Source organism: Theileria orientalis, chromosome 4 (assembly GCF_000740895.1).
Source record: "Theileria orientalis strain Shintoku DNA, chromosome 4, complete genome".
NCBI classification, from domain to species: Eukaryota; Apicomplexa; class Aconoidasida; order Piroplasmida; family Theileriidae; genus Theileria; species Theileria orientalis.
This window is the reverse complement of record NC_025263.1, coordinates 1,907,696-1,935,456: the sequence shown is the minus strand read 5'-3', so window position 1 is coordinate 1,935,456 and position 27,761 is coordinate 1,907,696. Positions and strand designations below refer to the sequence as shown.

At 38.8% G+C, this 27,761-nt stretch overlaps 9 protein-coding genes across 9 annotated transcripts; 1 reads left to right on the top strand and 8 right to left on the bottom strand.

Moving 5' to 3' along the window:
• Positions 1–465: 465 nt before the first annotated feature.
• Positions 466–3,609, bottom strand: TOT_040000853 (uncharacterized protein; the record flags this gene model as incomplete). Its single annotated transcript, XM_009694492.1, has 1 exon — positions 466–3,609. One exon carries the CDS (start codon positions 3,607–3,609, stop codon positions 466–468), a length of 3,144 nt encoding a protein of 1,047 aa, XP_009692787.1.
• Positions 3,610–7,005: 3,396 nt separating this feature from the next.
• On the bottom strand, positions 7,006–7,142 carry TOT_040000985 (26S protease regulatory subunit; the record flags this gene model as incomplete). Its single annotated transcript, XM_009694491.1, has 2 exons — positions 7,006–7,016; positions 7,079–7,142. The coding sequence occupies 2 exons, from the start codon at positions 7,140–7,142 to the stop codon at positions 7,006–7,008; spliced, it is 75 nt and encodes a 24-aa protein (XP_009692786.1).
• Positions 7,143–7,883: 741 nt separating this feature from the next.
• TOT_040000851 (hypothetical protein) lies at positions 7,884–12,965 on the bottom strand (the record flags this gene model as incomplete). Its single annotated transcript, XM_009694490.1, has 4 exons — positions 7,884–8,107; positions 8,253–8,433; positions 8,548–9,436; positions 12,037–12,965. The coding sequence occupies 4 exons, from the start codon at positions 12,963–12,965 to the stop codon at positions 7,884–7,886; spliced, it is 2,223 nt and encodes a 740-aa protein (XP_009692785.1).
• Positions 12,966–13,652: 687 nt separating this feature from the next.
• TOT_040000850 (conserved hypothetical protein) lies at positions 13,653–14,495 on the bottom strand (the record flags this gene model as incomplete). The annotated part of the gene is made up of 1 exon (XM_009694489.1): positions 13,653–14,495. The coding sequence occupies one exon, from the start codon at positions 14,493–14,495 to the stop codon at positions 13,653–13,655; it is 843 nt and encodes a 280-aa protein (XP_009692784.1).
• Positions 14,496–14,661: 166 nt separating this feature from the next.
• On the bottom strand, positions 14,662–17,115 carry TOT_040000849 (conserved hypothetical protein; the record flags this gene model as incomplete). The annotated part of the gene is made up of 1 exon (XM_009694488.1): positions 14,662–17,115. One exon carries the CDS (start codon positions 17,113–17,115, stop codon positions 14,662–14,664), a length of 2,454 nt encoding a protein of 817 aa, XP_009692783.1.
• Positions 17,116–17,685: 570 nt separating this feature from the next.
• On the top strand, positions 17,686–19,266 carry TOT_040000848 (conserved hypothetical protein; the record flags this gene model as incomplete). The annotated part of the gene is made up of 1 exon (XM_009694487.1): positions 17,686–19,266. The coding sequence occupies one exon, from the start codon at positions 17,686–17,688 to the stop codon at positions 19,264–19,266; it is 1,581 nt and encodes a 526-aa protein (XP_009692782.1).
• A 577-nt stretch (positions 19,267–19,843) lies between these two features.
• TOT_040000984 (uncharacterized protein) lies at positions 19,844–22,614 on the bottom strand (the record flags this gene model as incomplete). Its single annotated transcript, XM_009694486.1, has 4 exons — positions 19,844–21,756; positions 21,817–22,236; positions 22,288–22,531; positions 22,561–22,614. 4 exons carry the CDS (start codon positions 22,612–22,614, stop codon positions 19,844–19,846), a joined length of 2,631 nt encoding a protein of 876 aa, XP_009692781.1.
• A 998-nt stretch (positions 22,615–23,612) lies between these two features.
• TOT_040000983 (conserved hypothetical protein) lies at positions 23,613–25,274 on the bottom strand (the record flags this gene model as incomplete). Its single annotated transcript, XM_009694485.1, has 2 exons — positions 23,613–24,008; positions 24,954–25,274. 2 exons carry the CDS (start codon positions 25,272–25,274, stop codon positions 23,613–23,615), a joined length of 717 nt encoding a protein of 238 aa, XP_009692780.1.
• A 531-nt stretch (positions 25,275–25,805) lies between these two features.
• On the bottom strand, positions 25,806–27,722 carry TOT_040000982 (tRNA modification GTPase; the record flags this gene model as incomplete). Its single annotated transcript, XM_009694484.1, has 10 exons — positions 25,806–25,867; positions 25,928–26,403; positions 26,471–26,627; positions 26,694–26,749; positions 26,790–26,977; positions 27,039–27,104; positions 27,136–27,205; positions 27,239–27,335; positions 27,364–27,484; positions 27,537–27,722. The coding sequence occupies 10 exons, from the start codon at positions 27,720–27,722 to the stop codon at positions 25,806–25,808; spliced, it is 1,479 nt and encodes a 492-aa protein (XP_009692779.1).
• Positions 27,723–27,761: the final 39 nt, after the last annotated feature.

The window sequence follows — 27,761 nt, the reverse complement described above, 5'->3', positions numbered from 1 at the left end:
TATAAAAAAGTGCGCAAACTGTATTTAAATGGATATTAAACTATAGATTATGTACTATACAAAATAAACAAAATAAATTAAATAATGGGTTAGGTGTTAGATATTTAGTCCAAAACTAGCTGATTTGAAATTGATCATTGTAACTGAATAAACTATGTTACAAATAGTCAATTTTTCCGATATTGCGATAAACTCCAGTGTTCAAGGTCAGTTGAGTCACATTAATCTACACAAAATTTGGCTAAAACCTCACACCCTTTGTTCATTGGGAGATGTATGGTAAAGATATAAATACGATATTAGTCAAATGAATGACCCGTAATGACAAATGTCTTACTTTGGCTATTACGATTTGACAACTTTGCATTGAAATTGGTATATAATCCAAATTCATTGTTAAAATAATTGATCCAGATCTACAATTGGCGAGCCAAATTCTGAAATACTGCCTGAACTATCAAATGCTTATACTTGTTCCTGTTGTTCCTCAACCAGTTGCTGGTCCTGAGATATTGAAGAGGTAATCTCAGGTGTTGGCTGGGTTACAGAAGTTGTTTCGGGTTCAGATGGTGAAACTAACGTTGATTCAGGTGATGAGACCGGCTTAGTTTCATCTTGTGGCTTGGCAGTTTCTTCTTTATTATCCAGTTGCTGTTCTTGCTGCTGTTCCTGAGGTATTGAAGAGGTTATCTCAATTGATGGTTGTAAAACCGATGTTTCATCTGCCGATTTGTCATCTGATCCAGATGTAGAGACTACACTACTAGCAGACGTATCGGTCTCTGTGTACTCCCATACACCTTCGTTATTCTTTGCAAAAGTCACATCTATACCTTCAAATTTAAGTACGAGTGTTTCTGTGGATCTGGTATAAACTAATGACTTAGGGTGCTTTCCACTGTGTTTATTAGGATCATGTTGCCATAATATAACTGATCCATAAGTTAATGCGATAGTATCAACATTGTCTGCTATAGTGAATGTGGTCATATCACCACTTTCAGTTACTGTAAACTGGGTAGTATCAAGTTCTACTGTGTTATTAGGATCATTGGGCTCAGGTACGTGTAATTTGATGGCTAAAGGGCCTGTTTCGTTATATATCCAAACGCCTTGCTGATTTTTTGCAAATGTGATATCCAACCCCTTAAATTTAAGTACTAAAACCTCAGTTCGAGTATCATAATTTAGAGAGATTGGATGCTTTCCACTGTGTTTATTAGCATCATGTTGCCATAATAAAACTTGACCATACGTCAATTTGGTACAATTAACATTGTCTGCGATAGTGAATGTAGTAATATCACCACTTGGAGTTACTGTGAGGTTATTACTAGCGAGTTCGACTGTCTTGGTTGCATCATTAGGATCAACTACATGGAATTTGACGGGTAGTGGTCCAGATTCAGTAAACACCCACTGACCTTGATCGTTCTTTACAATAGTCATACCTAATCCTTCAAACCTGAGTACTAAAATATCATTGATTATATCATGATCTAATGATTTGGGATGTAAGGCACATTGTATATTTGGATCGTACTGCCATAATAATACACCGTTATACTTAAGAAGGACGCAATTAACACCCTGTGCTATCTGGTATGAATCTCTAAATCCATCTTTAATTAAGGTTAACTGCGTATTATCAAGTTCAACCACTTTGGCATTGTCGTTGGGATCAACAGTAAACAACTTAACTCCAGAAGTATCCGTTATATTACATACCCAGTTATCACCTTCCTCTTCACATACAATATAAAATTCGTCAAAGATGATTACAAATGTTTTTGAAATTGAATAATATTCTACTAATTTGGGGTATTTACCTTCTCGTTGGTTTTGGTCGTATTCCCACAATAAAACATCGTCAATCATCAATCTGGTACAATTAACACCGTTGGCAATCTGGTATGTAACCACATCATCATTTGTAGACGAACTATATTCATTATTGCTTAGTTCCAAATTTTTGGTTGCATCAGCAGTATCGGCCTTTAATAGTTTAACTTTTGGTTGTATAGTGTTACTTCCATCTTGATGTGCTGGTGAATAAGTACGTTCTAAGCTAGACTGGTCACTATTTTGGTCATCTGATGAAAAGTCTTTTCCTTCGGATCCAGAATTGTCAGTCGAAATTGATGTAGTAGCTGAAGCATGTTCTTTTTTATCTTGATGATTACTATTATCCGTAGGATCAATAAATTCTATGGCATCAGACTCAAAATACAGAACCAAAGTCCTTTTCCCGTCTTTTTTGTCAGACACATTTATTGTATGAGGGTGCATATTATCTCTGTACCACCATAATATTACGCCATCATTTTGGACTTTTTTTACTCGGTATGGCCAAATAGGTTGATATATGGCGTAGTTTTTAAATTTCTCGTATGTGTAGTATTTTGTACTTGATACGTTCTGAATATCAATTGTTATCAATGTATTTGCTTCTGGTTCTCGTTCAAAATGCTTTACAAATGTAGTTCCGTCTAACATATGTATAGTGACTTTTCTGTTTGGGTAGTCACACTCTACTTTTTTGGGGCATTGATTGCGATTAATAGTGTGCCATAAGACATTGTTATCCTGTCTCACTATTCTAAATCCGTATTGTTCATTTGCGATACATGTGACTAAACCATTAGAAAATCTCCACCTATATTCTCTACAATTTGCTAATTTGTTGATGTTGAGTACAGTTGTATGTTTTATAGCTGTATCTTGTTGACATTCAGGGGTGTCTGACTCTGTGCTAGTTTCTTGGTCAGTCGTGAGTTTAATCTCTTGTGTGTTTCCATCAGATTTGTGTATTGTAACTGTGTGACTTTTGTTATTGCACTCAATTTTAGTGGCGTAATCCTTTATTTCATTTGTGTGCCATAAAACAGTAGTGTTCTTCATAACCAATTTGAATCCGTATCCATCAATAGCCGTGTAAAGAACAGTATCTCCTATAGATTTCCATTTATACTCACCAGAGCTAAGAAGTTCAGTGAGGTCGAGAAGTATTGGCTGAGTGCTTAAATTCGCTTTGGCAATAAAGTTATGTAAATCTTTTACGATATCATATTCAGAGTCGCGAGTTATTAATTTATTTGCCAATGAATCTATGAAATCTATAAGATGCAACTGGCTCAAAGTTTTTATCATGCTCAATAGTGAAGAATCATTATACACTGATATTTTATTTGATTTTTGAGGGGGAAGTGAATTACTGGTACATGATTCTATTGGTATACACTGATTGTTGCTACTACTTCCGCCACTTGAAACGTCTGATGAGTCTATAATGACCATATCATCATCTTCACCATAATCTGAACCTAATTTACTTAGGTCAGGTATAGTAGTTGAAAGTGATCGTGATAATCCTGTGTAATTTGAATCCATTAATGACACAGATCTGTTCCAGCCGATTCCAAATCCACTGGTATCTACTGTACTAATATCCACATCGTCTGTTGAGACATTAGATGGTGGAGCAGTTGACAAATTGCTGCCATCAGAGCCAGAACTAGAAACGGGCGAATTATCAGTGGATTCCACTATATTCTCTATATAAATATTTAAATATATGAACGACCATATTAGTGTGTTATGGAAGTTCATCAGAAGCTATATAGGCAATAAATTATGCATTTGTTCAGGTGTTCAGCAAAAGCGGCAGTTAAAAAATATAAAGCTTTGTATTTTATTTCGTGTATATTTTGAGCTAATTTACAATTCTGGAATTTAAATTTATCATCCTAACTGCCTTAAGTTAGAGGCCTGGAGAGCAGCTCTGAGATCTGTGCTATGGACTGGGGCTTGCAAGGGAAGCTGTGTATCTATCTCATAATAATATATGAATATTTAGTACAATAATTATACTACTGTTACCTTCAAAAATAATACTTGTTGAAAAACTGTTGCATTTCTCCAGTAAACTAATTTACACTATAGCGATGCTCCTCGTCATACATACAATTATCATACGACCTATTAATTTACTATATTCCTTTGTTAACTTACATTTGTCTTCGTACCTTCCATGGGAGGTGTATCAATTATTTCAACTGCCTCGACATAGGTCGTTCAACGTACTGGCACATTGCAGTTTATTGTTAGCTTAACACCTACTGGTCGAGTAGTATCTCGTTGATGTTGACTTTCCCGTGCTTGTTTCTGTTGTCGAAGTGCCTATAAGCAAAGGTTAGTGGATCTTAAAATGGGACCTGGTATGCCCAGGTAGGCGTGGTACCTTTTGTACGGGTCCAGCTTCGATAAGTTGATCGGACCTAACTTCAGCAGAATATCCTCATGATTCCCCTGCCCGTAGTATATGTTGTCTATCAACTCGTCTAAGCTGTAGATGTTGTAATGTTTGAAATTGTCTTCGACGAGCAGATTGTTGTTGATCAGCTTCAGCCTTCCGCTGTCGTATATTGTGCCCCTGAGCCACATTTGTATTTATGCTGATTTTATAAAATATAAATAATTGCACAGATGACTCCAGTGGTTCCAATTTGTAGTTACTCGTGTTGGGAGTGTGGTGTATGTTAATTTACCTAGGAAAGCATTCTGCATCTGGCCATTAGAGCCTCAAACTCGCTCTTATGGGCCCTCAGAAGTCAATAGTGCAATGGGCTGTTCATAGCTTCACTCTAGTTTAATCACCAAAATCATTCGTGATTTCTTAATCATGACAGCCCAAGTGCCACTTGACCATATACACACGTATATCTATTTAACAATGGAACTTCCATATATAACTGTCTGTTACCTCTTGTGAAGCAGGTCCCTTAGGTTTTTAAGGCTGATTTCTCCGAAGTATACAAAGGGTAGCACCTTTTGAATGAGCAGTTCATTCTCTGCTGAATTGCTCATCAGTCTTCCTGTGTTTATTTTAGCAAGTCCAATTTCCTGAACATATTTTCGATGTACGCGACTAATTGCTCTTATGTGTGTGTGTATATAATTTCTATACTGATAACGTATAAAATTAGCTAAACTGTACCTTTAAATGCTGATTTGACACCGTGGACTCTGCCTTGTTGTAGTTTTTAACAACAAACAAAAGGCTGTGTTTTTTATCTTTATTCTTCTTTAGGTTTACTTTATTTTTTATCTTCTTATTCAGTGACTCATTTCTACACAACCATTTAAGTAAATGATGGGTATTTAAGGCGGTACGTGGAATCTAACGGTAACGTGCGCAAAATTACAGTAAATTCAATCATTGTGCATCATAAGGGTAATAATAATCAATAATATACCTTTTGTTGTCCAAATCTATTTTTTTAGATTTTTTAAATATGGTATTTAGCGATACAATTGCGTTTTTATCACGAAGCGACTTTTTCTTCTACAAGTTTTTATTAGGGCCGTTACAAGTGATATTAATTAAAATATCGATTTCAGAATCATATATAAATGACTGGATGTTACTAATGTTTGTACCGATTTCAGTTGCCTAATTTGCTTAGCGATCTGCGACTTTCGCTTAATGTCGATGCGATGCCCTCTCAAGATGGTCTCGGCCTTTTTAATATCTCCGTCTAAGGGTTCCATTTTACTTTAAATAAATCAATGGAGTGAAGAAGAAGCGATAAGCATACAATAATTAGGCAGCACAGAAATGTGAGGTACACATATGAGGGCTAAGGGGAGCCACTTTTCGTCCTTCCACTGTATAAACTGTAAGTAAATGTGTAGTCCATGTTTAAAAATTATATTCCGTAGAACTGGTAGTCTCTGTCGTGCCTCTTCACGATTCTCTTCCAGCCCTGCTCAAAGTCCCTGGTGTTGACGACGTATCTGTAAATCCATGAATTACTGGCCATGTGTGCTTATATTTAGGTAGGTGGCTCTATGTGATACCGATTCTTGCGAATTGCCTGGAGCCCGGCCTCCAAACAGATCGCCGAAATGTCTGCAGCTGATATCTTCTCTGGCCTCGCCACAACTGAAAATCATTTAATTGTTGTCAAATAGCTGACTAAAGCGCCAATTGCCAATCCAATTGCCAGTGTGCGAAACTCACATGTTTCTATATCTATATCTTTCGACAAATTCATCTTGTTCGTTATCGTCTGGAAGATCAGTCTCCTCTGTCTCCTGTCCGGGAGCGGGAACTCTATCTTCCTATCCAGTCTTCCTGGTCTCAGCAGTGCTGGATCTAACGTATCCGCTCTATTTGTTGCCATGATGACTTTTACTGATGCGTTCTTATCGAATCCGTCCATTTGATTCAGTAATTCCAGGAGGATACGCTGAACTTCTCTGTCAGCCCCCGTCTGTGCGTCAAATCTCTTTGTCGCAATCGCGTCGACTTCGTCGATAAAAAGAATGCTCGGTGCGTTCTCGCGGGCGAGTCTGCATAAGATCGTTAACTTCTGCTCATGGCTGCTTGCGGCTTGTAACAACTCAATATACTCTATATAACTAGGGACTACTGGCCAATAGCTTGATAACTGGCAACTAGCGACAAATAGGCAATAACTGGGCTGATATGTACCTGAAAATGTCCCTGACCATCCTGGGCCCCTCTCCCAGGTACTTTTGCACAAACTCCGAGCCGACGAAACGAATAAATGTTGCCTCAGTGTGGTGTGCAACTGCCTTTGCGAGCATGGTCTTCCCAGTCCCTGTTTTATCGTTATTGCATGGTTTAAAAGGTCGGACGCTCCAATACTAGTGCGTGTAACTTACCTGGCGGCCCGTATAGCAAAACTCCCACTGGCGGGTCTATTCCGATTTGGCGATACAGGTGAGGGCACGTCAGCGGCAGCTCGACTGCCTCTTTTATCTCCTGTTTCTGCGAGTCCAGCCCTCCGATGTCCTACACGCGTGTTAGTGATTGTTCTCCAATTAAACTCAGGTTGGCTGTTGTGCCGAGGCATACCGAGTAGGTCACGTCTGGCTTCTCCGAGACTTGCAGCATTTGAATTGACGAGTCTGCCTCCGGCGGGAGCACGTCCACCACGCTGTGGCTGTGCCTGTGCAGGGCTACGGACGTGTTCGGCGTCAGGAGCTCCCTAAGATGTTGTTTTTATTAGTCAGCTAAACTGTTTGTGCGAGCCAAGTGCGCCAAACTTACCTGTTGATGGTGGACAGGATTCGGACGTAGTAGTTCGACCCTGCTGTCGAGGAAACGATCCCATAGTTTTTGTCAATTATGTCCAGAAACTGTCCAATTACCAGCGGCACGCTTTGAATCCTCTTGATTTCATTTCGGGCTCGAATGAGTTCAATTTGTAGGTTTTTGTGTTCTTCCCTGATGTAGTTTTCCTGCATAACCGTTAAAGATAGTCGACTGTTTTAATTACGGAGTGGTGACAAATCCGTAGTAGTTGATATATCTTCCAGTATTGGCAAAGATTCTTACCTGAATTTCGCACAATTCCAGCTGTTTTTCTAGGTCTTTGAGTTTTGTGTACAAATCGGAGCCTGTGGTCTTTGGTGGCAGAGTATCAATTGACATTTTTAAATCAGCATTACGGGAGTTTATTTCTGTGAAATCTCATTAACAATCCTTGCGAATATTATAAATAAACGTAACTCCACTGGCTAAAATGTGTGGCAGTACTAACTTAAAATTGTAGTTGTTTCACTCCTAGCCCATATTTAACAACAATAACCTAAATTACTTTTTTTTTAATATTTTTTAATATTTTTTATTTATTATTTTTTTTCTCCTCTCTTTGTCTCTTGATTCTACACTTACCGTTACTTTCACCTTTTCCATTTATAATCACTCTATTTTTACTAGATTCTTCACTTATTTACTTACTGAATCCCTTTTTAATCAATCCACAGCTTACTTTTTTATTTTCTGCTAGTTGTGCTTATATTTATCTCATACTTTTCTACTCTTTTTAATCTATGTACGTAGTTGTATTATTTTACATTAAAGTTATTATTATAATGATGATTGCAGGCGCTATGCCTTTGCTGGCTCTAAAGCTCGACTTGTCCTTCTTGCTTTCCAGCTCCTGGATCTTTTCCACCAGCTCTCTCTCCTGCTTCCCTGTGATCGTCACATACTTTCCTTTTTTTGTTCCTATGGCCCTGTCCACTATTTGTATGAATCTGACTTGCGACGTTTCGTGCCACTTTTTCTTCGCGTCTAAAAATCAATGAGTTTCTGTGTTTTATGCTTCCACTTCTGGCTGTGTTATTCCTTCCTGAAACAACAAGCAGGTTCATTTCAGTCTAGTGTTTTCTCCTCTATCTCTCTTGTTTACTTAATTTATATATAACTATGTTTTTACTTTCATTTTCTACGTTTGTATTCACAAAATACACGTTTGAGTCTCTCGAGTGTATTTCCATAAGCTCTATTGTTGGTCCTTTTGCCCATCCGATTTCGCAATCTTCCAGCAGTTCCTGGTACACCAATTCTCTTCCATCCATGATCGATTCCACTTTTTTAATTGGTCTTGTTCTTACGTACTTAAAGTCTTCTAGTGCCATTGAGAAATGTATTTTATATTCGTTTTGTTGCAGATTAATTTTTGTGGTTTCTTTTTTTTCTTTTTCTTCATCTTTTCCCTCTTTTTTTATAACTTGTTCTCCTAGTACTCTGTGTAACACTTTTCCATTTAACTCTTTAAACTCTGTGTTTATCATTTCTATTATTTCTTTTTCCTCCTTTTCAACCCACTTGTCTCCATCTATCCCGTAGTATCTCCTTACTTTTTCTCCCTCCTCTTTATCTACTTTTTCTCCCTCCTCACCATCTGTTTTTTTACCGTCATTTCCATATACTAATTTATCATCACCTTTATCTACTAATTTACCATCATTAATTTGTTTTTTTGTTGGTGTTGTCACTATTTCCATCATCATTGCTTTCTGATCCTTTATGTACACTGTTACTGATATTATTTTATCTTCGCATTTTACTGGCTCTTTTTCCTTTCTATTGTCATCACTAGTTGTTGCATCTGTATTCGTTGTTGCATCTGTATTCGTTGTTGCATCTGTATTCGTTGTTGCATCTTTTGCCTTACTAATATCTGTAGCCTTAGTTCCATCTTTAGCCTTGCCTGGTTCCGTATCTGTGGCTGTTGCAGCTTTAACCTTGCTTGCATCTTCACTGTCATTCGAATCTTCTCTCTCGGTCGGCATTGTTGTGTACACCAATGTCTTTCCTTCCTTCACTGTGTGTATGTCTGACTCGCTCGGCTCATATCTGTTCGCTTCCAGGTTACTCTCTTTGACTAGCCTGAAGTCGAAGTACTTTTTGTCGAATGCGCTCGCTATGTCCAGCGTTCCTGTTGCCACTGTGGTCGTGTCATCCTTAGTGCTTGTTTCTCTGGCACTTGTTTCTTCGTCCTTCTCATCAGCCTTGGTTTCTCCAGTTTTACTTCCTTCCTCTTGTATATCTGCTGATTCCTCATCCTTCTTCGTCTCATTGCCCTTAGTTCCTTGTGTAATACTTCCTTGTGTGATACTTTTTTGTGCACTACTTACTCCTGTATTCTTCTCTTTCTTCTTAGTCTCATTAGCGTCCTTTATCTCTTCTGTTTTTCCTTTTTTCTTTTTGTTTGCTAACACCATGAACTCGAAGATTGACAGTAGCTTGTAGCCGCTTTCTGTTTTTATCACCACTCTGTACTGCTCCTCTTCGTTCTTCTGGAACCTAAATACTGCCATGACCATGTCTCCTGTGTATATTGTAACTTCTTTGCAGCTTGTGTTTTCTTCCTTCTTCCATGCGTTTAATCCTTTCAATGATATGCTTTTTATCTCTTTTCCGTTCCCTGGCGTCAGCTTATAATTTACTGGTTCCTCGATCGACCTTCTTATCACATAGTCTGCGTATTCTATATCTTCTATGTTAAAGTTTATGTACTTTACTTTTTTTACCTTGTCAAAGTGCTCCACTCCTTTCAATTTACTTACGTCAAACTTTACATTTTCTTCTTCTCTTCCTTCTTTCGATTTATCATTTTTCTCTTTCAATTTTTTATTTTCAATACTTTGTTCTTTTTTTATTTGTTTTTCTTTTGGCTGTCTACTTTCATCATTTCCTTCTATATCTTTCAAACTCAGCATCAAATTTATCCATATTACCAGTATTATTCTTTTACATATCTTCATTATTTATTATATTTCCTTTTTTTATCAAATTATATATTTATGTTGATTTTTTTGTTTTTTTTTCTCGTTGCTTTTTTTTCTCCTATTCTGATCCATTTGAGTCAATCGCATGTGTACCTTTTATTTTTTCCTCTCAGCATACTCCTTACCTTGTAGCTACTCGATCTGTTGGTTATAGCTGCTTACTGTACACCTTTTAGCTGCTTACTTCTTATTTTTTAACCATCTATTGTGTATACTCTGTGTTAACTTAGTATATCGCTTATATTAACTAATGTGTACACCTTCTAGCTACCTAATGTATGTACTCTGTGTCAACGTAATTTCTATATTCTGTATCTACCTAATTTGTATTCTCTGTGTTAATTTAATGTGTATACTCTGTATCTACCTAATGTGTACTTCTTGTTGCTACTCACATTACAGATGCTTTGATTTCCCTGACATCACTGTACTATTTGCATTGTCAGTCCAAGTATCAGTGACAGCATCATTCCACTCTTGATGTACCCGTCTGTTTCTTCTTCATATTCATATACATTTCCTCCTCTTCCTGTTACTCTTCCTTCTCCTCTGACTCCTCTTTCTTGTCCATTTTTTCCAAATTTTCCTATTCTTCCTTCTTCTTCTCCACCTTCTTGGCTACCTTCTTCTCTGACTTCTCCACCTTCTTGGCTACCTTCTTCTCTACCTTTGCTATAATCTTCTCTATATTTTCCTCCTTTTTCTATTACATACTTACTTCCTTCTACTCCTCCACTTACTTTCATCTTTCCTCCTCTTACTCCTTCTCCTTCTTCTCCTACTAATCTTCCTTCTTTTTCATCACCATTTTTATCTCTTTCCATTTCTTTTATTTTTATATTTTCTGGTATTTTATCTCCGTTGAACTTGATTTGTATTTCTATTGGCACGTCTGCTATTTCTGTCATATTTTCCGCTGTGCTATAGTTATAATCGTAACTTCCACTTTCTTCCAACTCTACTATATTTCTAATGATCATGTAATCTAGTTGAAATGGACTAATTTTTACCCAATTATCACTTTTTTCTTTTTTTTCGTAGTATTGTGTTGCGAATATAACGTCTTCGTATTCTCCTACATATTCAAATTCTTCTTCTTCTGACTCATCTTCTTCTAATCTACTTGACCAATTCCATCCACTTGTTCCATTTTGACTATTTGTACTATTTACTGTATTTGCTGTACTTGACACACCTATTTTACCTTTTATACTTTTATTTTTTTCTTCTTTTTTCTTTTTTACTTTTTTAATGCTACTGTTTCCTATGTTTTTTGCTTTTGTTATGTTCACAATTTCTATATAACTTTTATCTTTTGTTTTTGTCATTTCTATTCTAAAGTTAGTTCCAAAAACGTGACATATAACCTGATTTTTATAATTAATTTGGAATATTGATGTATCTTCATCCAAGTCTTCTATGTCTCTATCCTCATCTAAATAATCCTTTTCATCCATCTCACCTATTATCTTTTCCTTTTCCTTAGTTTTACCTTTATTTTTATCCTTAGCTTTTGCTTTATCCTTTTCCTTTTCATCACCTGTACCTGTATCTTTTCCTTTTACTTTTATACTCATTACTACTACATAATGCTTTAGTAAATTATGTTTTTCGTAACTCAGCATTTCATTTTTCCTTGATATATCTATTACTTGCAATCCTTCTATTTTTTCTTTTTCACTACCTCTATCCTTTATTCCACTTTCACTACCTTTATCATTACTTATTTCTTTACCTCTATCATTACCAGTTCCAGTAGCAGTTCCATTACTTCTATTTTTTATTCCATCACTTTCATCAATTTCATTTCCATCTTCTCCTTCTCCTTCTTCTTCTTCTTCTTCTTCTTCTTCTTTTCCATTCATTCTTCTTTTAATTTTATTTTCTATTATTTCTACTGAATGTTCTAATTTATGTTCAACATACATCTTCTCAAACTCCTCCTTCGAGATCATTTCCCATTTTTGTTCATCGATGTTATACACAAGATGGTGATGATAATTGTTTTTGATTGTTATTCGTATCAAGTAAATCTCCTTCTTCTCCACTTCTTCTTTTTCATGTGCTTTCTGTCCATCACTTTCACTGGTTACACTCTCTTCGTCACCATCCACGCCTTCCTTTTCTTTACCATTACCATTACCACTTGCATTGCTATTTGTAATACCATTACCACTTGCATTGCTATTTGTAATACCATTACCATTTCCACTACTGCTTGCACTACTGTTCTCCTTCACTTCTTTGTTAATTTTTGTTTTTGTTATTTTGAATTTTTCCACTCTTTTCGTTCCAAACTCGTATCCTCCCACCACCAGCGACTTCCATATTAGCCTCGAGTCGTGCTTGACTTTGACAAACACCTCCTCGTCGTTCGGCTCGAACACTTCGTACTCGCAACTCGTCGTAGTGGCTTCGTTTCCCTCTGCCTCCGGACTCAGCTCCGCTCTTACTGCTCTGTGTTCGAAGTAGAGTTTGTCGAAGTTGTCCTCAACGTCCACTTCCACCTTCCTGTAGTTGACTCTGACGTAAAAGTCCTCTATTACTTCTCTGTTAACCTCGGCCACTGTTTCGAAGAATCCCATGTACTTAGCTTCGAATTTTATTCTTCCCTCAACCTCTCTGATTCTGCTAAGCTCTACTCCCACTCGATCTTCTCTGTAGTATTTGTCGTACGTGCTTATCACCAGTTCTGCTTTGTTTCCTTCCTCGTTGAATATTGTGATCTTTCCGCATCTTACGTGTCTGTTTTTTACCCAGATTACTTTACCGTCCAGTCTTATTGACCTTACTTTTTTATATGCCATTGGCAGTAGCTTGTAGTACTCTCTCCCTCTCGTTGGCTTAAGTACCATAAAGTCCCTGCTGTTTATTCTCCTCAGATCCACGTCGATCCACTCGTACAGCGACTGTCTCCTTCTTACTTCCTTTCCTTTTTGCTCCTCCTGGTCTTCTTCTCTCTTCTCTTGTCCTTTTCCTTTCTGATCCCCTTCCTTAGCGCTATCCCCTTTACTTCTGCCATCTTCCTCAGATTCCTCTTCTCTACTTTGTGATTCCGTTAACTTCTTTTCTTCATCACTTCTGTTTGTTTTACTTTTGTTATTTTTTTCTTCTATTTCACTTTTCTTCTGTTCACTACTCGATTTTTGATCATCACTTCCTGGTGTACACAGTGCTCTATATGAGCTGTTCACTTTCAAAGTGATTATTATAAATACTATTATCTTTAATACATTCATTTTTTTTACTATTTTCTTTTTTCTATTTATATTTTTTATTTTATTTTTTAATATTTGTCATATACATAGTTATTGGCTAGCTATGTATAATTTTTATAAAGGTAGCTATGAATTCGTGTACACGTTTATGAGCAAACTTCAATATTTTTATTTTATTCTACACTTGCCTCTTCAATCTCACTTATTCCTCAGTATTTATACATTTCACACACTTATTCCTATTTATGTTCATAATGCTATTAATCTATATACCTATTTATTTGTGTATACATTTTTCTTTAATTTACATACAAATTAGACTTGCTATATTAAAATTGTTGCCAGCATTGCTAAGGTGACTGCTGCTCCTTTAGTTTTGAATCCTGACTCGTTTGCATTTTCCGGGACCGCCTTCTCGACCGTCTGGCCTTCCTCCCTTGGCGATGCGGCTGGCCCAGCCCTCGTCGATTTCGACTTAATGAATTTTAAAAATTGTATGCTATCTCTCAGGCAGTTTTCCTCCAGCTCGTCTAAATGGCTTCTGCTTCCTCCTTCGCTGTTTCTTCCCTGAACGACTCTCTCCCTGACTCTTGAGTGCAAGTCTTCAATTTTTTGCAGCAGCTCCTCCGCCTTCGCTATTACGCTTTCTCCCAGGGTCATCGGTTCGTCGAGGTCTTCCATCCCTTCCATCCATTCCGTCTTTGACTGCTCCGACGTGCTTGTCGTTTGTCTTATCTGGTCGCTTGACCCTGCGACTGTGCCTGTGGCTGGACTGGCTCTATTCTTCTGGTCGTACAGAACGTTAATGGAAAACTTTTTCCCATTGTTCAGTGTGATCAGCGTGAAGAATATTTTATCCGTCGTTGTCCTGTATTTCAAAATGTTCAGACACTCGGTGTTTGGTAGCTTTCTCCAAAGTGTGTGATCGTCGACCTTAATTGAATTGATTACTTTGTTTGCCTTTGGAGTGATTTTGTCTATTTGTGGAGATTCCGGAGCAGTTTCAACATTTAACTTGGTTAAGTCCATTCTCTTCATATCAACGTCGATAGATTCTGGCTGCTCAGTAGGCTGCGTTTCACCATCCGTACCACAGGAGACGGGCCTTTGGAGAGTAGAAATTCCCCAAACTATCAACAATATCCTTACACATTTAACACTTTTCATTTTTTGGCCTTTGTGTTAAAAAATTTCTTTATTATTTATGGCTAGCCATTATGTGTCATCTTTTTCGTTTCTAATTTATCACAGAACGTACACACTTATAAACTCTACGGAACCATGCTATTTCCACGCATCTACCTAGATCATTATCTATTTTAATGAATTTTCTTTATATTAACATTGATGTAATGATAATTAGCATCGACAGCCTCGCGATGTTCGAGGTGAACCCTGCCCGTTTCGAGTCAACGCGAAGACTGGGCCTGTGATCTCCGTCATCGGGGCCGAGTGATAGAAATCGGACGAATCTTACCATCGGCTGAAATACCACAGATACTTCAAATGCCTCTTTACGCACTGCGGCGTGGCCTCCGTCCCTTGAAGCGCCATCATCCTCATGATTCTTATCGGCGCCACCGTTCTTGGGAGAGGTAGAATCGGGGCTTGCTTTCTGATGTGCTTTTCCACCTTCAGCCTCTTTGTGGCCTTCGCCCATGATTTCCTTATCTGATTTTGCACCTTTATCAGTATCACTAGGTGGCTCATTGTTACCGTTGATGTTGTTAGCGCTGCCAGGCGTTCTAATTTCTCCCTGAGGAACACTAGTAGTTGGAGGCGGAAGGCTTTCTTCGCTAGCTTCACCAGCATGCTGACTGCCCTTAGGTTTATTAGCGTTGGCTCCAATGTCGGAAGGCTTAATATCATCCTCAGCAGGATTCAAGTCTTGCTTATTGGCACCGGCAGGATTCGAGTCTTGTTGCTCATTAAGATCAGAATAACTAGAGTCCTGTTGTTTATTGCCATTAGAATGAAGGTCGGAATCCTGCGGTGTATTGCCAGGAGCGGCTCGAGGAGGACTTGAATGCTGTAGCTCACTGCCAAGAGGACTGCGAGGAGGCTTAGGAGGAGGCTTAATGTCTTCACTAGGCGGTATGCTGCCTTCAGCAGGCTTAGTTGCATCAGAGGTACTGCTTTCAGAAGGCTCTTCACCTTCAGGTCTAGGATCGCCGCCCAGGTTAGGATCATTAAGAGGGCTAGTATCATCAGGGTTACCATCGCCATCAGGAGTAGTGCCATCAGAAGGAAGACCCGAATCGCCAGGGCTTCTGGCATCAGGACCCGCTTTTGGAAGTGAATTGCCAGGAGGCTCACCGTCGTCAGTGGTAGTGACAGGAGTAGCATTTGGAGGTCTCGAAACTGCTGGCCTCTTTTTGCCGTAGTGTGGGTCAATTTTGAGTTTAACGGCCTCGCTGAGGTCGGCAGCCTCAGACCCTTCGTTCAGCTCGTAGAAGTTAGCGTATTTGACGTAGTCGGAGTTGCCGTATCCAGTGACGTAGGTCTCTAGCGAGTCCAAAAAGCTGTTCCTGCTGATGTTCTCGACCTCCTTCCTCCTGTCGTAGATGCTAAAGTAAATGCCGTAAAGGCCAGTTCCAAGCTTGCTCACGAAAAAGTCGCCGAGCTCCTTGACCTTAGTTAAGTCTTGGTCTGACTTTATGACAATTTCCAAGTAGTACCAGTCGTATCGAGTATTGAAAATGTTAATGATAAACATTAAAAAGTCATACTTGATGATGGGCATGTTGTTGTACCTGATTTCATTGACGCGGTAAACGTCGCCCTTGAACAAGTTGATGACGCGGAAGGGGTAGACGTTGGTGACTGCACACTTGACCTTGCTGTTCCTCTTGAAAATGTCAAGGGCAAAGAGCTCATTCCTGTCAGATTCGTTGTCACTGCTGCTAGGCTCGTCGGAGTCGAAGTAGTAGAGGTTCTTCGCCGCGAACATTTTGATGCCGTTCTTTAGCTCGTAAACGTCAATTTTAACCCATTTATCTGATTCCTCGTCCACTTTAAAGTAGTCTGTCCTATTGTCAATGGCCACAACTATCAGAAATTTGTAGACCAGAAGCATTTTCCCGCGCCCAGTCTGTCGGTTTCTGACGTAGGTTTCCTGCTTAAAGACCCTCACTTTCTTGGCGAATGCCAAACCAATATATGATAATGGAGATTGAGTGGGAGACCAAATTGTGTCAATGTTGTCTGTAACCAAGCCGAAAGTTTCTCCTTCATTAGGCTCAAAGCTTTCGTAACGGTAAATTCCCTTCTGCTTATACCGGTAGTTGAAGTATAGCTTGTCGAAGTTATTTGAAATGTTTAGAGTATAAGGCTTGCTCATTAAATTTGACAGGTACGGGTAGTTTATGTCGTAAAGTAAACTCAGTACTCCAGTGGCTCCAATGAAGGTTTTGTACTGCCGGAAGTAAATGTAGCTAGGCTCATTGTTCTCAATAGTCTTCAGTACAAAATAAACGCAATTGCGGCTGTAAATAGTAATGTTAGAACACTCAGCGGATATTTTGGTGTTCCAAACATCTATATTTCCATAAGTAACCCTGCTAATCTTTTTAGTCTTTTTGGGTGTCAATTTGTAACTCTCCAGTTTGTTGTCGTCGCTGGGATCGATATCGATTACCGATTTGATAATATCAAAATCTTCGCTCTTGATATTCTTCAAATCCACATCTATCGATGTTTGAGTCTGACCTTCAGCCTCAGATTCGTCGCAGACTATTGAGTTAATATTAACCAATATTAAAACTGACAACAAAATAAATGTGTTCATCTTGTTCTGTTATTAAATAGTAAATATATAATGTTTACATTAGCGTAAATGTAAATTCAATGAAATTAGTTGATTTAGCTATTCAGTCGATACAGCATATTCCTAAACACTTGACTCAATAGGCCATTCAAGTTAATTGATGAGTACGGCTCTAAGCCATGATGAATTGACTAAATACTCGATATTATTTCTACACATTTGATATTTGGCAATGTATCTGTCTAGAATACATAAATTCGATCACGAATTCGACTCCTGTAACTAGTTTTACACTGAATCATATAGTAAAGTTAGACTTAAATTTAGGCATCAGCGTCAATATGTGAACTGTTTCAAATAGATAATGTTTGGTCAATAATTCATGTAATGTGTGAGTTAATACATTATTTGTCTGTGTATTAATTTCTTCTATGTTCTCGCATGTGTAGACATAGATAAGATTACGATTGATTCATTGCGTCGACTCGTTAATGGCTACAAGCTAAGATAGCCATTAAAAATTATCAATTTACCATAAAATTACCAAAAAAATATAGATAATAAAAAGCTATAAATGTTTGGTCAGTTACAATGAGCAAAATGACCTCGAATATATTTGTTTTGTTTTTGGTCTTTCTCACAGTCTACGACCACTCTGTAGTCTGTAACGGAGAAAATGACCCAGCAGATGCCAAACTAACTAGGACTGTATTTAACTTGGGAAGTTTCCGAAAGAATAATTACATAATTAGCAAATCAAGCGACGAGCCGTTTAGTTACAAAGTTATGCCAAAGGAAGGAACCTTGATCCATATAGTTAGATTATCCAACATGGTTGTTTGGAAAACTCCTGATTCCTGGTCAGTAGAGAGTATTATAATCAAACCATATGAAGATAATGCGTTTTATGCCATTCTGAAAGTTAAAGATTCTGACAACGTAGCCACATTAATGCACTTTATATCCTCGAACACATTTGAACACAGGAGCCTGGTTCAGCATATTCATACATCAAACATAGAGATGTTTGCTGACTATTCATCAATTAAGGATAGCTTCAACATAAGCAGCGAACTTGATCTAAGATATCATGACATCAGCGAAGTAATATCTGAAGACGGAACCCTTAGAAGGATTATGATAAAACCTGCTGTTGGCTTTTTTTCATCTGTTCACGATAACCTTACTGTTCTTCACTATGAAGAAGGTATTTCAGTCGAGTCGATGGTACTATTAAAATCAAGTGGAGAGAATAAGCTGCTATTGTTGAACTTGGTAGACTCTGAGGGAGCCGCATCGACGAAATATCTTTCCAACGACGGCGAATCGTGGGAGCTAAAGGACGAGAGTGAATACAACGAAATATACGGAGAAAACAATTTTGAATCCGCTGAGAAGCCTGCGGAGGTCGCTCCCGGCGAGGAAACGACTCGATACGACATAATGACAAACGACTCGTTTTTAGAAACTAACACACACAAGTTTACCTACGGAACCATCAAAACCATCTGTAACTTTTTCAAGAAACTGGAGAGCATAGTCGAGGGGGATCTTGAAATAACTTCGGAGCCCATGTTTCATCCCTCTGTATATGTCTACAGGGGTGAAAATTTCTGGGACTGCATTGAAATAATTCACTCGAACTCGGAGAAGGACCGGAGTTACAGGGCCAACTGCTACTACGTCAAGGAGGAGGGCGCGTGGACTAAGGTCAACCAGGTCGACTTCTTTTCGAGGATTAAGGGCCAAATTGAATCTAATCTCACCAGGCTAGGCGCCTCTGAGGAGACTGTTCAAATGTTTGAGCAGTTCGGGCTGGAGGACAGTGTCGAGAGAACTGAGACTGACTCTCTTCCCTTTGCGGTGGAAGCGCCGCCCAAGAAGGTGGTCGACAAAAATCCTCGCGCTGATCAGGCCAAGGGTCCCATGATCCCAGGTGAAGGTGCGATGGGCGGCGCTGGTGGAAAGGCGCCTCCTCCTCCCACGGGAAGGCGCAAGAGGCCTCGCGGCGGCGATGAAAACTTGCCGGATCCTTCTCTTTTGGCTGGCGACCCAATTCCTGACGACAAGGACGCCGCCAAGGGCGACCGATCTGAGGACGATGAAGAAACCTCCGATTTTCGTGCCGGCTCAATTATTTTCCTCTTGATAGTCTCTCTGATGCTCTACTAATTTTCTACGTCTAACTTCTAAGTTACCTTTTCTTCCCACCCACAAATGTACTCTCTTACGAACTCATACACAGTTTATTTCATACTTTTATTAGGCACACACGCTTAATAGGTTTGCACATACACTATACGGACAATATGATTCTAATTTGGCAATACATTCATGTATTTAGCGTTTAATTTCCAATGACTATTTTTGTCATTTTTCACTAGTGTACACAGCTGTTTCAGTATGCTTTTAAATAACTTGTTGTATTCATCTGTACATTGTCAATCAGAAACTACTACTGTTACTACTATTACCAAATAACTAGACAGAACTACTACTATTACTATAACTATTTTTGACACTATAACTAGCATAATTACTATTATAGCTACAACCACCACCAATATTGCTGTTGCTACTAACTAATAACTAATAATAACTGGTACTAATAACTATTACATCACTGGAAATACAAAACTTAAGCGTAAGAAGCGCACAGGAGCGGTAAGTAGTACCGTTGCCTGCGCTCTGACTGGCCAACGCACCTGGTATGATAGGCTTAAAGTGGTCTATCAGCTACGAAATAGCGTCAATTGCGGCAACTTACTCTGTTCGTCGTGATTATTTCCCTCGAGTTTGTGTTAAAGTAGTGGAGGATCTGGTTCGTGATGATGTACCTGATGCTCTTGTTGTTTTTGCCCTTCAGGTTGTACAGCAGCTGCCTGTTCTTGTCCACGTTCCTGCTCAGCGCCCACTCGCTCCTCGTCGAGGGCGCCCCTTTCGCCACTGACAGCGACGCGTAGCTGTTGTTCTCTGCCGCTTGCTGCATATTGCTGATGATGTCGTTGTACTTGATGTAGCTGTTTATGTTGTTGTTCCTGTCGTCGTTAACCAGCAACTTATAGAAGCGGTCTTCGTCTTCGGAGGCGTGCTTTGCGTCGCCGCCTGCGGCCTTCTGGTACGCCTCCTCGCCGACTTCTTCGTCTCTAGTCATCGCTATCCCTGCTGGCGGCGGCGGGTACGAGAGTATGTACTGCAGGTTGTTGATGTACTTGTTGTAGAAGAGCACGTTGTTGTGGTTGAGTATCTTATTAGTGAGGTAGCACTTGTACAGCTGCCTCTGGTATATCTTCTCCTCGATTGTGTTCGCAGTTACCAGCCTGTAGATCGTCACTTGCTTCGTCTGTCCTATTCTGTAGCTCCGCTCTCTTGCTTGCAGGTCCGTCATCGGGTTCCAATCTGGGTCGTAGATTACGATTCTTGTTGCCACTGTCAAATTAAGTCCTATTCCTCCCACTTTTGTCGTCAGGAGCATTACGAATATGTTTTCTTCGTTTCTGAATGCTTCTATCACCTTGTTTCTGTTATTGATGGTTATCTTCCCGTGCAGTATTGCTATTTGTTCTCTTTCATATGTTTTCAGCAGTTCGTTGTATATGATCGACAGCATCCCTATCGTCTGCGTAAAGACCAGCACCTTGCTTCCTTCCTTGTGCCAGATATCTATTATTTTCAGACATACGTTCAGCTTACTGCTGCTCCATTTTCCTGCGCCTGCTCTCTTCGACGTTTTCTTCCGTGCCTCTGATTCGCTACTGCTTCTACTCGTGTCCGACAACGCTTGTGTCTGCTTAAACATCAGCTTCGGGTGGTTACATATTTTTCTCAGCGTGCTGATCACCTTCAGTATGTGCTTATCTCTCGTCAGTTCCTTTCCTATCAACTTTCTCATGTCTTTCGTCATCTTAACGCTCTGGCTTGTCATTCCTTTGCTGCTATACTTGAACTTATTTAGCACTTCTACGTACAGTTTATACTGTTCAAATGTCAGGTTACACAGTATTATTCTTTCAACTTTATTTGGCAAATCTACTTCTCCTATGCTCTGATTAATACGCCCTCTCTCTTCCGCAACTTCACTTTCGCAATACCCGCCACACTTACTCTCATCCCTACCACCTTTCTCACCCTTACCATTACCCTTACCACGCTTACCATAATCCAACCTATCACTCTTACCACCCTCATCAGCCCTACTACTCTTCTTATTCAACCCATCACCATCATTTGCTGCCTCGTCGTCACCTTCTACCTCCGTACTTGGGTCTGTCAACTTGCTAAACAGGTCATTTTTCGCTCCCATGTTCGACTTAAGCGTTCTGAATATGTACGGCAGAATAAGCAGCTTCAGCCTGTTTATGTGCTTATTGTTCAGACTGTTGCTTGATATTGGCGCCACGAACTCCTCTATGAACGAGTTTAGCGATCCCAGGTAGTTCGGCAGTATGAAGTCGACGAGCGACCACAGCTCAATCAGGTTATTTTGTATTGGCGAGCCTGAGATGACTATTCTGTGTGGCGTTTTAACCGTCTTCACTGCCAGTGTTATCAGCGAGTTCGGGTTCCTTATCTTCTGCCCCTCGTCCAGTATCAGGTACTTCCACTCGTAGTTGTTGATGTACTCGATGTTTACTCTCAGGTACTCGTATCCCACCAGGTACACTATGTACTTCGTATCATTATTGTCGCCTTCTTCTTTAAACTTTTCCTTGTTTCTTCCACCTTCGTCTCCTGACTCTTCATTTATTCCGTAGTAGTCTCTGTTGACGTCGTAGTTGCTGTGCAGTATGTACAGCTTTATATTGCTGAATATCCACTTATTTATCTCTTCTCTCCACTGCTCTAGCAGCGTCACGTTGCACACTATCATTATTCTATACACGCTATCCAAGTCTTCGGCTTTTGTTCTTCCTCTTTCAACTATTAAGTTACTTGAGTAGATCAGTGTGTTTATCAGCGACAGGATTGTAATCGTCTTTCCCAGGCCCATGTCGTCTGCCAGTATTCCACCCAGGTTACTCACGTGCAGCTTCGTCAGCCAGGTTAGTGCCTTTTTCTGATGCACGTACAGCTTATTGTAGTACTCCAGAGGTACATATATTTGGTCGTGCAGCTTTACTACTCTTTGTTCCTTTATTACTACTATATCTTTACTCAACTGGTCGTCATCGCCGCCATCCCATCCTTCTAAACCTTCCTTAGCCTTGCCTTCTTCATCCTTTACACCCTCCTTGGGCCTCGACACGTTACTTGTGTGCGACAAATCTTCCAATATAAGCTGTTCATCGTTGATTATGATATTATTTTCTCCTATCAACTGATACTGTATTCCCTTTTCAACTTTATCTTCTTTTGTTATGGAGTCATTGATTATCTTATATTGTATTATCGCGAGTATGTTGTCGTGAAATCTTTTATATTTTTGGTAATTTTTATCCTAAATTCCCATATTTAATTTTACATTACCTTTTCTTTTAATTTTTGCTTCAGCCGATTTAAAATATACTGCAAATTCTGCAATTCGTTGAATTTTTTACAAGTTTCCTGAAATATGTGTCAAATTGACCGGAAGGTGGTGTGAATTAAAATAAATAAAGCTGATTTCCTTTCATATAATTTTATTCAATTTAACGATTAATAAATATGCCAATGAATGTTATAAATTTAAGTTAAAATCCATATATACTAGCACACAGCTCACCTCTCCGAGAGTAGAAGAATCGATTTCTTTGATATTTAAATTACTAATATACATATTTTACAATTTTAGCGGTTTAATGTGCATAAAATAGTTACAAATGGCTTAAAATTACCTACAAAGTCTACTATTTGACGTAAATTTGCCGCACATTTGAATACGACTTTATTGTTTCACCAAATTAAACTAAAAACCTTTCAATTTTTTATGAAATTCATTATTTAAACATTAATATTAATTTTATCTTATTTTCGCTCAATTATTCCAATTTATAATCCTGAATTCATCTAAATTTACTCTCAATATAGAATCTTCTACTGTGTGTGTGATTTACTTTTTAAATTATTAATTCTGTCCTATTAAGCTCCAATATTTATGAAATCGCAAAAATACAATAATCACCTTGATTATATACTATAATTTCTTATTAATCACCTTTTAATAAAATGTGTATACTATTTATAGAATAATTTACACATATGGCTTAAATTTACTTATTTATTCAATTCACTACCAATCAACACCCTAACTGCTTTCAGAGAATCCACTCTTTCGGTGGCGAAATACCTATGTATACATGAATATATGTAATCTATGGTACAACATTAATTCAGAAGGCTGAACATGAGCAGTCTTCTGAAATAACACTATTTTACATAACACTTTGTCGCAGGGCCCACTTTACGTTGGTCATCCAGTTACTCGTTCGACGACCTAACTTCGCGGCGAAACACCAGGAAGTTAAATCTACGGCGGTAAGCTGAGCTGGGCGTCCGTGAGCTACAACTTCATAATCTACAGTGGGTGCAATGGCACTCGTTCATAAGTCCAATCGCTTAAAGTTGTCCTCGGCGTAGAAGACGTAGGCCTTGTTCGTGCGCATATTGTACAGAAACTTAATCGGGTACTTTTTCTTGTAGGTCCAGACCGTCTTCTCCATGTACTGGATTTCGATGCACTTCGCTCCCTTGCGGAACCTAATGACGTAGGAGATGAACTCCGTCTTCAGGTAGTACATGCTCGGGTCCATCTCTGCCGCCTTCGTGTGGTCCTTCGGGTCGAGCCCGATCATCTTAACTCTCAGGACGTCGTGGCGCGAGGCGGTGATGTCGATCCACGGGTGACCTACCTTTGCTCTGTTGAAGAGCAGGAATGACCCGTTGTCCAGCATCACGACTGCGTAGATGTAGTTGCTTCCGTCCGTCTTCATGATCACCTTGCTCGCCAGCAACTCCTTGTCGTGGGACCTCCACACCTCCACGTCGTCCACGAAGAGTGCGCTGAACGACGAGCCGTCGAAGGTTTTGTACGTGCACGTCCTCGAGAAGATGTTGTTGTTTACCGTGTGGTATTTTCCTGCCATTTTGTTCGCGTGCAGTGAAACAGACCTGTTGACGTGCCTCGGCGCGCTCAATCCCATGGAAGCTGACGCAATGTCAGAAAGCAACACAGTGTTCGTCGACTTCACCCACGGCTTCCCCTTGTTTTCCTGGTGGAACACTTCGAGCGTTCCGTCGATTAGATACAGACCCAGGTAGTCTCCCAGCTCCGTGCATGTCTTCAGGACCACCTTCTTGGCGCACTTGTACCCCTTTTTGCACTCCCAAATGTCCTCGCAATTGTTGTTCGTCGAGTGGTTGGAGTCTATTACTTCCTTAATTACGAATTCGCCCTTAGCCTCAAAGACGCAGGAGTTGACTTTGGCCAGTACTGTGAACTCAATGTCAATCGTGTTATACTTTTTACTCAGGTCGAGGATAACAGTCGGGGACACCTTGATGTACCCCTTCCCTGACTTTATGAAGTGGAGCATATTTCCGTTTTCCATGTACACATTGAGGTTCTTTGGCCCGGAGAAGGCAGTAGTTCCGCTGAATTCTACTGAGGTCGCGTATTCTGACTCATTTTTCGCTTCCCATATTTTCAGATTACCGTAGGCAATCGACTTAAATCTAAAATTAAATCTTGGTACAAATGTTGTAATTTCATACACTCTGACTAAATACTCATATGTGCTTGACGTGTTCTTTATATCCAAGTGGATTACCGTATCCTCCTTCAGGTACACTTTTCCCAGCTTTACCAGGTGTATCACTTCTTCGTTGCTATAAAACACTGATATATGTTCCGGTTTTGAGAAGAAGCCTACATTATCTATCACTACTAGCTTCGCGTATCTGTTCGGATCCTTTGATTGCCACAGCACCTTATCGTATTTGTCGGTGAAGGTGGATAGCATTCCACCGATTTTAATTAAATCAAACACGTTGTTTCCTTTAGGTCTATAATAGCCATTTCCGTCCTGCTCCGTGTAGAAGAACTCATCGGAACTCTCCCTTTCTCCGATATCAACTCCGATTGGTTTCTTTTGGATTGTCGGCTGAGGGCTGGAATTTACGTAATACCGGAAGTAATATACTAATATAAATATATATACTATCCGTGGTATTACGTATGGCCTTATTAGTCCCTTATTGTACAAAAAGAATCATAAATTCCAGGAACTCTTACATTGCATGGGGGAGGATTCCGTGAAATTGTTTTTTATCTATATGATATTTCTTTACTGGATGAATGTGTAAGATATTTTATCTTCTTCTTCTTTTTTAACTTCTTTAATAATGCTATATTATCTCCTTTTGTCTTTTTTGCTGAGAATTCCGTACACATTCCTGATATGCATTTATGGAATGTTAATAAATTCCTTTACACAAAATAATATTGTTTTTACTACAAAGTAGATATTCTACTATACTATTCAATGTTCACATATTTTGTTATTACCTGCTGATCGGGCCTCAGAATCCTAATATCGCCAATCCAAATTAAGAAGTGCCCAATTTGCCATTCTATACTTTTATACTACTTATTTTTTAACATTTTATGTCTTTAATCATTTTCCAATACAGAAATTGTTGAAAATTTCATCCAAGATGTAATCGTTAGTACGTTCTCCTGTGATATTTTCTATCTCGTACACACACTCCCTGATTAATATTAAATATCTTTGTGTTTATGAATACCTCAAATATTCAGCAATTATTTCCAAGTCTGCTTTATTATCATCAATTAAATCTAAAAAATATTGTTAATTTCTGCTCGTCAATTGACTAATACGTGGTAATGATGTCCTACCTATTATCTTTTGTATGTACTTGACGATGTTGTTTAAGTGCGATTTATGCCTCTGCTCATTGATGAACAGTGTGTCTGAGTCAAGTTGGTAGTGTTTGTTTATGTCCCTATTCACTTCCTTCATGATATAATTTACACTGCTTTGATTTAAGTTACACGTGCTTAACACTTTTACATTACTAACAATCTTTGAAAGTTTTTCGTTCCTTTCCCCTAATTTTGACAGAAATTCTCTTATCATCTCATGGTACTTAATTACATCTTCAATCAGATCTATTTTACCAACTAATATGTATATTAGTTTATCGGCTTCGTCATCCTGGTCGTTGAATTCAGAGAACAGCCTACTCAGTGAGTACATTGAGTCTTTTGTGTTCAGTGGGTCAAAAATGAAGAGAATGATGTTAGAGCTCTTTATTTGATCAATTGCTTTATTTATACCGAGCATTTCGATTGTCTCGTTATCGTTTTTGGTGCTGCAAATTATTACTAGTTAGCGTCGACTAACACTAGTGCCAACTACTAGCAATGTTTAAAAATTACTCTGGTGAGATCGTGCGCACTCCTGCCGTGTCAATGATTTGAAAGCTCAGGTCGTTCAACTTGTAGTTCACTCTTATCAGGTCTCGAGTGGTCCCTGGAAGACTGGACACTATACTAATTTCCTCGTTAAACAAATTGTTGACGAAACTGCTCTTCCCTGAATAATAGTAATTTATCATCATTGCTACTGGAACTACTAATACATAAATTAACTACTATAAACCTGAATTTGGGGGACCCATCAGCAATAATTTAATTCCATAAACTATCTCTTCCTTTCTGACAAATTATTAAATCTGACAAAATACGTGCAACTAACTTGTTGTTAATGTGCGATTTAATATCGACTAATAAGTCAGTCAATAGATTCCTTATTACGGATGTATCCTTTAAAATTATATCACTACAGCTTTCCTCCTGAAAGTCTATCGATCCTTCAACTCGCGCTACTATTCCACTCAGGTTCTTTGTCCATTTTTGATACAAATTATACAAGTTATTGTTCAACTGATTAACATTAATCATTTAAATAATGGGAATGGGTGTCACAAAATCGCTCAAGTCGTACCTTAAGTATTGAATTTTTCTTTTGAATTTGGTTATTTGAAGCTATCAGCTCCCTTATAGCTTCGACCTAAGTGCTCAATGCGATTTTGTAAACCAACCTGGGTTAAATTAAACTTTCCTGAATAATATGCTCTTCTAGTAAATTCGCCCTTTTCGGCTTGCCTCAATCTAACAACGGTTATAGAGCAAATTCACGATTACCTGACGTTAAAGTTATTTGAAATATAAACAAAGTTGTTGAACAATTCTAGTATTACAGCTTTGCTACCGTGTGTGTGAAATTCAACAACATCTTCGCCTAACACTAATGTCGACAGTCTAATTACCTGTGTATGAATTCGGCGATTTAAAGTATATTGTGAGTGCGTGATCGATTATATTGCCATCTATTGGCGAGTATAGCTTAGTTAAGTTCACTTCTCGGGGTTTATAAGAACATGTGTCAGCCTAAGGAATAATGTAAGTAATGGTTTAAAACAACAGCAGTATATGAAAATACATTTTTATTGGTCAAAATATTCAAAATATTAACAGAATCTCGCCCTGAGACTCGTACAACTGCTATTCCACAGCCTCCGTCTGGAATGCCGGAACTAAGTCCATAAATAGTTTCATTTGGAAAAATAGAATCTTTTAAATCACTGGTTTCGGAATTATAAAAAACATTTTTAAAGGTATCTAGCAATTTATGTCTGCGATAGGTGAAATTGTTAATCTTGAAACT